At 30.9% G+C, this 12,490-nt stretch overlaps 1 protein-coding gene across 1 annotated transcript; it reads left to right on the top strand.

The window, feature by feature from the left end:
- Positions 1–1,498: 1,498 nt before the first annotated feature.
- LOC132744066 (sacsin-like) lies at positions 1,499–10,788 on the top strand. Its single transcript, XM_060732673.1, has 3 exons — positions 1,499–3,426; positions 4,035–4,154; positions 6,909–10,788. The coding sequence occupies exons 1-3, from the start codon at positions 1,519–1,521 to the stop codon at positions 7,074–7,076; spliced, it is 2,196 nt and encodes a 731-aa protein (XP_060588656.1). The 5' UTR covers positions 1,499–1,518; the 3' UTR covers positions 7,077–10,788.
- The last annotated feature ends 1,702 nt before the right edge of the window (positions 10,789–12,490 follow it).

Raw genomic sequence — 12,490 nt, 5'->3', positions numbered from 1 at the left:
ACATTTGCATGTTCAATGATTGGTCTCTTATGCCATCATTTCACTGTGTTGGGTCCGTAAAACAATTTCAGCTTATCCCGTTTCGTAACACAAATCATCTATATAACAAAAGCTACTTGAGCCAACATGATGCTTTATATACCGTTTTGGAGAAATTATGTTTACCGCGTCTGGATGAATCTTGTTTATTGAGACCTGATAATAGAGTTGCCCCTCACTTAAGTAGGATGCTGCCATCGCATGAAAGACCAGTGCAGTTACTTGAATGTTTATTTTATTACAGAACCAAACTTCAAATGAGCAAAATAACACATGATGAATGCATTTCAGTTCTAAGCTTTTTTGATGGTGCAATAGATCAGATGAGAAAGAATTGTGATGAGTTAACTTTGAAAAAAAGGTTAAAAAATCTGCCACTTTATATTTCTCACCAGAACGAAATCGAAATGTTTGCAATGCTCTGTTGGGTATATTGCCAGTCGGTATAAACCGATTAATGTATAATGATTGGGCACTTAAACGCAATGGAATAACATTACTTTCTAATGAAAACTGAAAAACTTCGAAAATTATACAGGTTTTTAGACTTTCCTACGAAGACTGTGGTTGAAGTTTACATTGAAAACATATTTCCAAAGTTTGATAATTTTCCAAGAAGTGCTTGGACAGTACATATTGAATATATAAAGAATAAAATCTTAGTGAGATCACTTAGCCAAAAGTTTGATCAAAATCAGTTAAATCTCATTAAACATTTAAAAATTTCCCTTGCTTTTACCCGGGGGTTTTGGGGAAGAAAAACCGGTGAACCAACTATATAAATTTTGTAACCCATTCCGCCTTTTTTGAAAATGTTGTTTTGAAAATTGTTTTCCCCCCCAAAGGAATAAAAGGGGAAAAACTTTGGAAAAATTTTGAAAAAAACTCAGGGTTTGATAAGAAACCTACTGGGATTGCTGATTGATTTTGCACAGAGGCTCGAAGGTACGATCAACAATCGTATAAATGAGAAAACTAAGAAAATCTGAAAGCTTTTTGAAATTTCTTTTTTCCCTTAAAAGTTTCCCAGGAGAAAACTCTTTTTTAAAATAAAAAATTTTTTTTGGTTGTCCCTTAAAAAATTGGTTTAAGAAAATGAACATTTATTCCAAAAAAACAGGAAAGGGCAGTTTTTTAATATTTTTTCCCGGGGTCATATAGAAAAATTTTTAAATTTCAATGCTGGCAAGCCCAAAATTCTTTTCCCCGGGCTTACCATCTTCTAAGAGCATGGGAATATCTCTTGGAATCCACGAATATCCACCAATGGATCGGATTGTTCAACATTGTCAAAACGTGACTGAAGTTTCAAAAAAAAACTTGAAAAGGGGACAGAAATTAAATTTAAACCCTAGTTTTTTAATTCTCAAATGAAATGTTTTTACCCAAGCTTTTTCAAAAATCTATGAGGAGCCCAAAGGGAAATAAAAAATTTTCCCAAAGTTACTCCAATTTTTTTACCACCCAAAAGATAATAAAATGTTACTGGTTCGCCAAGTTGTTGTCAATCTCAACGAAGTTGAAGAAATAAGACCATTTTTGTACAAACTTCCAAACTGTTTTGGGCCTTACGAAGAATTATTTCAGAAATTGGGTTCGCACAAAACCCCACTTTGTTCCGATTACTCATCAGTTTTAGCAGAGATAAAACAACAATACAAGGAAGAACCACTTCCTTATAATACATTACTCTGTGTCCAGAAAGCTCTTGAAAATATTATTAAATTGGTAGACAAGGAAAAAGAACCTTTCCAGAATGTTGCGCAAGTATTCATTCCTGATCGAAGTAATGTTCTCGTTCCATCAAAGTCTTTAACAGTTTCAAACAACAATGAAATCGAGAAACGACTCGAAGGAAAGATTGATATGCATTTCTTTATAGGATTTAAGGAATTGAAAATAGACTGTGTGAGGGATCCTGCTTTACCATTCGAAAAATGGCCGAAACTATTACAGCCAGATATTTTGACAACAGAAATATTTGAAGAAATTTCAACTGACAATGTTACAGAGGAAGACTGCGTAGTAGCACAACGAATAGAATGTTTTCTTTGTTCTGCCCCTGTTGTTGAAGGAATAGTACGTCTAGTCAAACATCAATTTAAATGTGATGGTAGTTCCTTCCATAACAGTATTGAGAATACGATTATGCAGCGCCTAACAAGCGTCAAAGTAACAAAAGTATCAGGACTAAAAACATACCTTAAATATAAAGGGCAAAAAATAGAAGGGACAGAATTGAATGCATCCTGCTTCATAAAATCTGTCATAAATAAACAAACGGAAGATGAACTAAATTATAAAGGGTATGAACTGTGCTTTCAAAAAGAATCTGGTGAACAGACTTTAACTGACTTAATAAATGATAAGCAAGGTCTCTTGACATTGGTCGACCTATGTACTGAGAGCAGGCTTGGTAAACGAATGACTATTTATCTGTCACAAATTCTTCAATTATTAGAAAATTCGTCAGAAATAAGTAGAAAACTTGATAATTTACAAATTGATGCATACGACCTCCCGGCATCTTGGAATGTTCCGATTTTCCCTCCACCTGGAACTTATGTAGAAAAGAAATTCCACGCTTTCTTAGAACAAAGCATTTCTCCATTTAAGATGTATGAATATATGTATGTTGCACTTGAAGTTGAAGACTCCGGCGATTTAACTGATCCAGTTTACATGTATGCTGACATTTGGAAAGAAAACAAAAGAGCTCATGTTCTCGATATTACATACGATGTGAACGTTGGTCGTAAGAATGAGTTAATAACTGTTTCTATATACCGCTTGTATAGATTCAAACCAAAGGAGCAGGAGATTGTTCAAGATTTAGTAAAATATGACATTGAACGAATTGGTTCAATTCCTATTGACAAAAACTTTCTTCACGTAAGACAAATGCTAAAAGATGCCTGGAAATTGGACGAAGCTGGGCAAAAAGGGGTGCTCCATCGTTTATGGATGCAGTGGCATCCGGATAGAAACACAAGTCACCGAGAATACGCCGGGCGTGTGTTTAATTACATAAATGAAATAGTGATGAAATTGGAGAATAACGAGATTATTGATGATGAAATTTCAAATGACACCGGAAGAATGCCTCCAGATATGTCGCGCTCAACATTTAGATTGTCTAGTGAGGCTATTTATAGAAGAGGATGCACTCTTGCAGCACACTTTTACGACAACAAAGAAGATTATAACAGATCTACACGTACAGGTAATTTTGCCCATCATAGAGCAGAAAAAGCGATTGTACAGCATATTGGAGAAGCAAAACGCTGGCACAGACAAGCTGTTCATGACTATAAAGCTGCCATTAGTAATATTTCGACAGGAGCCGATGACTTAAGCTTCAACTGGGTGTGCTATAAGTGTCATAAGGTATTTAATCTTTGAACAAACTTCTGATAAACTAAATCGTTGAAAATAAGTTTCCTCTAAGTAATGAATTTAAATTCTTAGAGAGTGACGTATAAATGCTTGTATCAAAGTTTGGGGACCTTTCTGTTGAAAATGTGACAGAGTTAAATCGTATACATATACATGCACAGTGCGTTATCTAAAGTGCAGGTATCCGTTACCCGCACTCAAGAGCATGCCCATTGATTGGTTCATTTTGTCCGGGGTTTACATGTTGTGACGACAGAGAAAGGGATAGCAATGGGAATGTCATATTCAGATGCTCGTTCATTGGTTCCTTTTTTGTGGGGTTTCATATTGTGGTATCAGGGAACGTGTTTTTATGTTTGACTATGATACAAAAGAGAAAGAGCATCAAAACACTCGGCAATCTGATTTATATTCGGGGGCTACGCCTCGTGTTTCAATGCTCTTTCTATAACTAATACTTATTTTCATGTGAAACTAAACATATTTTTATAAATTTCTTTTTCTTTTTCTCAAGTCATGAAGAAAAAAATCTCCATCACTTTTGTCTGTACGACGTACGCACTGATAGTTATTTGAAATATGTTCTTATTTGTTTTAAGGCCGCTGAAAAAGCTTTAAAAGCAGCTTGGTTTGCCAAAAATGCAAATAAAGCGAGACTAAGAGATCATTCGTTGGCAAATATCGCAAATGGTCTTAATGATGGATTGCTTTTAACCAAGGTAAATTGTGATATTTTGATAGTTTCATTTAGTGAAAAAGAAATGTGGTTTGCCTTAAATGACACCTGTATACAAAATTTTCAGCATCTACCGTATGATTTTGGGCTTACAATCATTTATCTGAACTATAATGTAGATGTCAGAATGACTTATTTTCTTTTCAGAAATATTGAAACTTTAAATAATATGTTGTATCATTCTCATGATGTTTGGTCATTTATGATTGTATAAAAATAAATGAAAACATCCAAGTGACAAACTTTACATGCTTAATGATTGTTTTTATACTACATATGTCAAATATATAAACATAATTCACTACTAGCGTATTTCAAAGACTGTTTTTTTACAAATTTTCTGTCCAAATATTAAGTCAAAATAAAGATGCAAACTGATAGAGAGGATCATTTCAAAATTTATTTGCATAAGTATATTGAAGTATATGTCTTGATCTGTTAAACAAAAGCCAGTCTGATAAGTTCAAAAGAGAGAGCGTCGTAGAATAAATCAAGGAGGGGCGTCCATTGCCGAGTGGTAAAGGTCGTTGACTTCAAACCACTGCAACCTCACGCTGTGGGTTTGAATCCCGGCAGGGACTCTGGATTCTGTTAAGGAAGTTATCAAGCTAGCCTACGGAACGTCGATGGTTCTACTCAGGTGGAGAAAATTTTTATTACTTGTTAGTTATCAAAATTATCAGAATTATCCCTTTGAGCTGCTTAGAATTTTCATGAAAGAATGTTGTTATATGACGTCTTTACTCGTATTTCTTAATGTATCTACTTCAAACTGCAAATACATGTTTCTTATCATCACCCACATCATGTGTAGCAATGTTCATAATGCTAGCAACTATATTATCAGAATTATCATCCTTGAACTTTTGAAATTAGAATTTCTATAAAGAAATAATGTTTATTCTTTAACGTATTAAAGGTATTTACTTCAAACTTCAAGTATACGTTCCTTATAATCACACAAATCATGTTTTAGAAGATTCAGTACACTAGCTTGACTAATTCTAGAATTATGTGCTCCTTGAACTTAGTTTTTTGTCTAGAAATTGTTATTTTCTTTACTCAAAGTTCTTAATTTTTGAAAGGATTAACTTCATATTCCCCAATAATAATTTGACAAGGTTTGTAAATCTAGCGTCCATCCCTCCAGAATTATCTCCCCCTTAAACTTAAATTGTTCCTTATTTACCCTAAAACTTTATTTCGTCATGGTTTTACTTCAAATTTTAAATATATGTTTATGATCAACACTTACATCATATGTGATTAGATTTTAAAGTCTAGTGCCTGGGTTTCCATGATTATACGTCATTTTCATACTTGAAAATTGTTTGTTTCTTCTTGTTTTTTACAATAAATGATGTGTTTTTGATGTTTTTTTTACTTTTCTTGATTGTTACTATAAATTGTGACTACTTTAAACTTATTATAATTGTTGTTTGTCACTACTCACATCATGTATGACGATGTTTATAAGTCTATCATCTTTATTTTATATTTTATCTTCTCTTTAGTTTAAGAATTTTGCTTTTAAAAATGTTTTATTCCGGTTTCAAGGAAAGATGATTTAAAATTGGCCATTTGTCTGACAGTCCATCTGTCTGGCCATCCCTAGAAACGGTTTCCTGAAATCACTTTAAAGAACTTTGAACTTTTCAAACAAATTTACTTAAAATAGAAAAAAGTTGAATTAATAGTTATACATATTTATTCTGAGAAAGTTAGATATTTGATTATCTGATGTATAAACATAATTTTCTTATAATGCATGGCAACTTTACACATAACTATGATACATATAAACTCAGAACACAAAAGATTAAAGTTCATTCATGTCTTCCACAATTGCTAAATTGAATGGCCATGGACCTTCAGAATGTTGCAGGTGTTCTAACCGGTAGGGGACTTTTGTATTGCTTGCAATAGTTACCTTGATAATTGCTTGTTAATTTGAAAACTTATTAAGTAAAAGCATTGATGTGATGACTGAAAACTTTAAAAACTATTCACTTCGAACTTAGCTTACTTGTAAATTATCAGTATGTGGTACCATATCAATCAGACATGAAATAGTTGTTAACGTTCAAAATAAGAATACATTTCTAAAGGGCAAATATTCCCGAAGTATAGGCCATTCTTTTTTAATTACCTCTCTTGATAATTTCGTAATTTCACAAAAATTATCATTGATATTCTCTTTAAAATTGAAAGATTTTTTTATACAAAGCCCGTTTTTCTACTTTGCTTTTCATGCTATATGTAATGAGAGAAGTGGGTCGCACTGTCCAGCGAACGGCTTTTGTTGTTTTTGCCACTAAATACTTATAATCACAATGAGATGTAAACTTCAAATAGGATCTGAGAAGTACAAAAATAATATACAAATAAATAAATAGAAAAAATCAAATTGACTACAATGAGGTTGAACTAACAGTTCTGAATTTCCATGCAAATGACATTTATTCTAACCTTTTTGAATACTCTTTTTCAAGTAGAGATAATGCTTTCGGAGAAATATACATTGACGAAACGGGATGTTATATGAATAATAAGGGGAAGTAATAGGGACATAAGATAAAATATAACATTTTTAATACAACCCATTTACCTACATCAAAAATATGCCATCATATACTTAGCATGATAATTTCACAAGTGCGTGTAGACATTGACGGCATTAATTTTAAATTAATTTATTAATGTTTTCTGTTATTATCACAATTCGTTACGTTTTTAGGCTACATCCTTGGGGCGTATTACTGGAGACTATTCTTGCATGCAATATCCAGATGCTGCTTTGGGACGACAACAAATACCATCTGAAATGTTTGATTGTGAAAAGGCAGAGAAAGCTGTTGAGATCACAAAGTGCATACTTGACACAACAGCCGAGTTAATTGACTGAACACGCTGTTAAAAGGTGGCTATAAATGTCTGTCTATTAAACCACATCGAATGAAAATGGAAAATGTACTTCGTTATCTAAATGAAGAAAAAACAATCACTTTTGCTGTAACATATATTATTATTTCGTTACAGTCATTTGTTATTCACATCATGTTTATAATTTTGAACCTTTAAGTTCATATAATTTTGAGATATTTCAGTATAGATGTGTCACATACTGTCTTATTAATTAAAGTAGAGTTGACTTTAGATTGACTGTACATATAGTTTACATGTTTTTGTCATTTTCTATTTGATGTAAGTTCGAATTTCTAGTATAAATGACTTTAAGAATTCCAAGTTTGATGTTACAATATTTTTATCTGCATAATTGTATTTTTCTTTTTGTTTCATATTAATCATTCTTTTTTTAATTTTTACTTTTCTGAAAGTCTTGTTTTTTTTGCTATTCAAAAAGTGTTGCGTCGTGTGCATATTGACATTATACTTTTAGATTGACATTTCACACATAATATGTGTATGTCTTGATAAAGTATGAAACCTCATCGTATGGAAACCGGCAAAGAACTTGATTATCTAGATGATAAGAGAGCAATCAATTTTGTTGTAATAGTTTACAAGTACATTTGTATATTTTGTAGAAGATAAAGCAATGTGTGTTTGAAAGTTTTATCTTGTTTATATAGTAGACTAATTATCTTATTTTATTTTTGTGATAAATTATGTGTTTCGTTATGAATATGGCAAGTACTGTCTCTTAATCTCTTTCTAAATTAAAAACAAAGCGACTTTGAAATTGCTGTTTATACAGAAAAAAAATCTTTGACAGTTTCTATTTGATATACGTTTGTATACCAAGATGTTTGATAGTTATTTATGGTTAACTCTAAACGGTTGTTTACTTTTATAGCCCCGGCTGCTAGATTTATGTTTTATTGCAAACAACCATTTATGCACGGCCATAAAATCATTCAGACATCTTTATAACGAATTTTGTGTACAGCCTATTTTCTTATTTGAGAAAATACGGAAATACTTCATTTTCAATTGACAGTTGCTGTGTTTGTAGATTATATTAGGGTTATGAGCGACGTAACGAACGTAAAATATTATAAAAATTGTTCTTCTACATTTCTTCATCAGCATATTGTTTCACGTGTAGATAAACATTTTACTTAAACAGTCTCTCAGTCAAACATAAGACAAAGTCTTCTATTATCAAATTGAGTTTGAAAATTTCACTTCGTGACTTTATATCATTGCTCTCTCGAGGGATCTATCCTTTATCAGATTACTAGGCTTAAAGCAGTGTTTATATATTTTTTTACTTTGGCTGTTTTGTAAAGATTCTTTCCATGCTACATTACACATTGTTTTTATATTGATGTGTTATATTTTATTTAGTGTTAATAGAATGAAATGCTTTTTTGTTTGACATAATGACAACAACATTACAAATTTTAAGAACTATTGCTAATTTCGAGGTCTTTTGTTTGTTTATATAACCTTATATTTCATTACCAAATATGGAGAATTGGCTTTCAATTTAAGGGAATGTTTAGTGAATTTTAAACATTATGTAGATAAATATCATATCAATATCACTCGACAGGTTTTGGGTCATAACCAAGCTGTATATTTTTATTGTTCTGATCATAAACATTCTTTGAACGAACCGTTTTGTGTTGCTGTTATTTCTTTATTGAACCTTCAGATATATTGAAGATAAATTGGCTTTAAAACATTGATAATACTGATGATACATACTAAATTAATGTTTTTTGTAGAATTTAGCAGATTACATAGCATAATATTAATGCATTTGATATATATGTGTATTCATTTTGTGTACCTACATGTAAACGTGATGAGAGTTGCTTTTAAGTTGTATATAAGATGACTTATTGGATTATTTTTTATTAAAAAAAAAGTTTAATTTGGTTTTAAGTAAGCTAATTTGTGTTTCTATTTACTGACCACTTCATACATTCAGAGATTTTGTTTACCATTTTGGAGACAACCATTTATTTTTTAATCATATCCATTGTAAGTTATATGTTTCTACCGTGTATCTTTGTGGTGTTTTCCTTCATTTGTATATTTCTTTTTTCATTTTTAGAAGTAATTCATATTTGAGTTGATTTTGCTGTACTTTTATTGCATAAAATTGACTGAAGCATTAATTAGGTTTTATTATTCTATAAAGGCAGTTTTCTGAAAGTCTAGCTTTGGAAAAATGCACCTATGTTATTGCACTTAAGGTAATGTTTTGTTTTATCTTCACTTTGTTGTTTATTAATATGAATGCATATGGTTAAATTGATCAGTTGTTTAACAATGGTGGTATTGATATTAAAGTACTTGTTTTTTTTCATTTAGAAAAGCATTTGGCTTTACTGTATAGTTTTTTTTACTTGAATGTTTCAACTTCAATGTACATTATATGTATTATTTGATTTTCTTTTACATTTATTCTTTTGCATATATCGGTTATGTACAATTTTGTTTTTGAGCAGTTATGCTAATTATCTTCATCAATCACTTTCATGTGCATTTTTAATGCTTAAGTTCCATTTTTGTAAATAGATTGAACTCTTTTTTTTCAAGGAAAACAAAGCTATATATATCGATTAGTACAATTTTGTTTTGAGCAATTTTATCAGTTATGCTAATTATCTTCATCAATCACTTTCATGTGCATTTTTAATGCTTAAGTTCCATTTTTGTAAATAAATTGAACTTTGTATTTCAAGGAAAACAAAGCAAACAAAGTCATTATCAGCCCTATGCCTTTGTCTACATCAGTATCATGTATTGGGAAATATATTTGTACAGCCATAGTTTCATTACACCCATTTAAGTGTTTTATTGTCAAATACACTTGTAGGCTAGAGTTTTAGATGGCTGTCACATATTCTGACACAAGTATGTCTCCTTATATTGAGAATTAATATAGAAGTTTTCATATCATCTGATATTTTTACTGAACAAGTTGATTTAGAATCCTTGATTGCTTTTTATGACCATCATGTACATTAATTTCGGAAAGAGAGCCTTCTACACTGTCATGTATATTGACAAAATTTACTCATTACTCATCTTGAAAATTCAGTTCTTACTTTTGAAGCACCTAGCCTTTTCAATACATCTTTAAAATATTGTCTTAAAACGTCGTTATTAATTAAATGTGTATGTAAGACATGAGTTCATTACTCTAATTATATTTTCTTGTATACTATGTACATATATTTTATGTGTATTATGTGTAGTATTTTATTATAATTATGTTCAATAACAAATGATACGTTTGTTACAAAATCTAGAAATAAGCAATTGCTACTAATGCAATCAAAGTTAAAAGAAGATGCAATTACCGCTTTCAGTATGTCAAATATGATTAATCAAAACTTCAAGTATATACTAACAAACGTATATCATTTCCCTGTAGAAAGTACATTATTTCCTTGTAGAAGGTACATTATTTCCTGACAATTTATGACTTGGTTTTGTGACACCTATAATCTTTGTTTTATTAACATGTTGTTAACACTGGCATATGCTTTTTTATTTCTGCAAGATAAACGTAGTTTATATTCAAAGTCGAGTTCTTTGAAAATTGTAAATGATTTAATTATTCTAAATTAGTTTTATTATATGAAGGGATTACACTTTATTATAATATTATACAATAAAGGCGAGCCCTTTCATAAGTCAAAATGATATGTTTTGCATTTTGTTTATTATTTTTGTATCTATTATAATTGTTTCTAAACAAGGGAGTAAACTTATTTTAAAAAGGCGAATCCTTAAAAATTGTATTTAACTAATGTCTACGTGAAAGGATACACTTGATTACGATGTAACATAATCATGGCGAGCCCTTTCGTCCATCGAAATGTCGTATTGATTATAATAATTCAGTTAAATTGATATATTTTCAAGGGATTTACTAAATCGTTTTAATGCGAATCATTAAACATTATGACATGCTTTGTCATTCAAGTTATTAATTTTATTCCAAGGGATATACTTTATTAGTTCAAAGGCGAACCCTTTAACATTTTGACAAATTTTGTTATTAAAGTTTTATCATTTATTTCAAGGGATATACTTTATAAGTTCAAAGGCGAACCCTTTAACAATATAATAATAATAATAATAAATACCACATTTATATAGCGCCCTTTTCATTAAAATGTTCAAAGGCGCTATGACATATTTTGTCATTAAAAGTTTTGTTTTTTATTTCAAGGGATATACTTATCAGTTCAAAGGCGAACCCTTTAACATTATGACAAATTTTGTCATTTAATTTTTATTTTTTATTCCAAGGGATATACTTTATCAGTTCAAAGGCGAACCCTTTAACATTTATTTTTTATTTCAAGGGATATACTTTTAAATAATCATTTAAAAGGCCGACCCATGAAACAAAATATCAGCAATAATTATTTTGTTGATTCATAATGTCTTTAAAATAACTACAGATGTATTAACTTCCCATTCTGAAACTTAGTTACTTTGTGTTTTTAGAAATCTATGACAATATTACAAAAATTAAAAGTTTACAAAAGTAAGCTATGTGTTTATTTGTTATATTCCATAATATAATTCTTTGGCCACCTACAACACTTAATTTATAAGTGAGATGTCTTTGTACCATTGCCAGATTTGGGTTAGAAAGCTTGCGAAGTATGTTTTTAAACTCGCTTTTTTTCGAAGAAAAAAAAAGTTATTGCTACAGCCACATTATCGTTGACCGTTACCATTGCGATGGCGTCCAAAATTTTAACGTTTGTCATTTTTATATGCCACCGTACCGATTCATTTGTGTATGTGTGTGTGTGCTTGTGTGTGTGTGTGTGTGGGTGGGTGGGTGTGTGCGTGTGTGTGCGTGTGTGCGTGTGTGTGTGTGTGTGTGTGTGATATTATGTAGTAAACTAAATTTCAACCAAACTTACAAGGATTGTTCTTGGGTTGAAGGGCTTTCAAAGTTGTTTCAAAGACTTTGATTCCATGCAGAAATCTGGTTACCATGGTAACCAAAAGGATTATAAGAATAAACTTTCAAAGCAATTCTTCTAAAGACCCACAAGGCATAGAGAAATAGATACTGTGCATAAGGCAAATTGTCTGGTAGGGACTATTTAAGACTATTTCAAATTTAAAGCTCTGGGGTCAAAATGCCCGCCCGGTGGTCATTACTTTTTCTCGTTTTTTTCATATATAGTAAAAGCTTAAAAGATATTCTTGTTTTAAGGTACAAGGACTTAGATCTTTTGATACTTGGTATATGATATAATCTATAGGGTCCTCTATCAAAGTTGTTCCAAAATGCTGGTGGGATTTACATGCCGCTATTTTATTCTTGGAGTACAATACGGGGAAGACATGTTTTTTTGCGACAAAAAA

Source organism: Ruditapes philippinarum, unplaced genomic scaffold (assembly GCF_026571515.1).
Source record: "Ruditapes philippinarum isolate M1 unplaced genomic scaffold, ASM2657151v2 ctg7129_1_1_1_1, whole genome shotgun sequence".
Classification (NCBI taxonomy): Eukaryota; Metazoa; Mollusca; class Bivalvia; order Venerida; family Veneridae; genus Ruditapes; species Ruditapes philippinarum.
Note: the sequence above shows the minus strand (reverse complement) of the source record. Positions and strands in the feature narration are given on the sequence as shown.

Coding starts and splice junctions, on each gene's coding strand:
- LOC132744066 (XM_060732673.1), top strand. CDS start 1,519: ATGTTACTGGTTCGCCAAGTTGTTGTCAATCTCAACGAAGTTGAAGAA. Junction 3,427..4,034: donor TGTGCTATAAGTGTCATAAG/GTATTTAATCTT, acceptor ATTTGTTTTAAG/GCCGCTGAAAAAGCTTTAAA. Junction 4,155..6,908: donor ATGGATTGCTTTTAACCAAG/GTAAATTGTGAT, acceptor TTACGTTTTTAG/GCTACATCCTTGGGGCGTAT.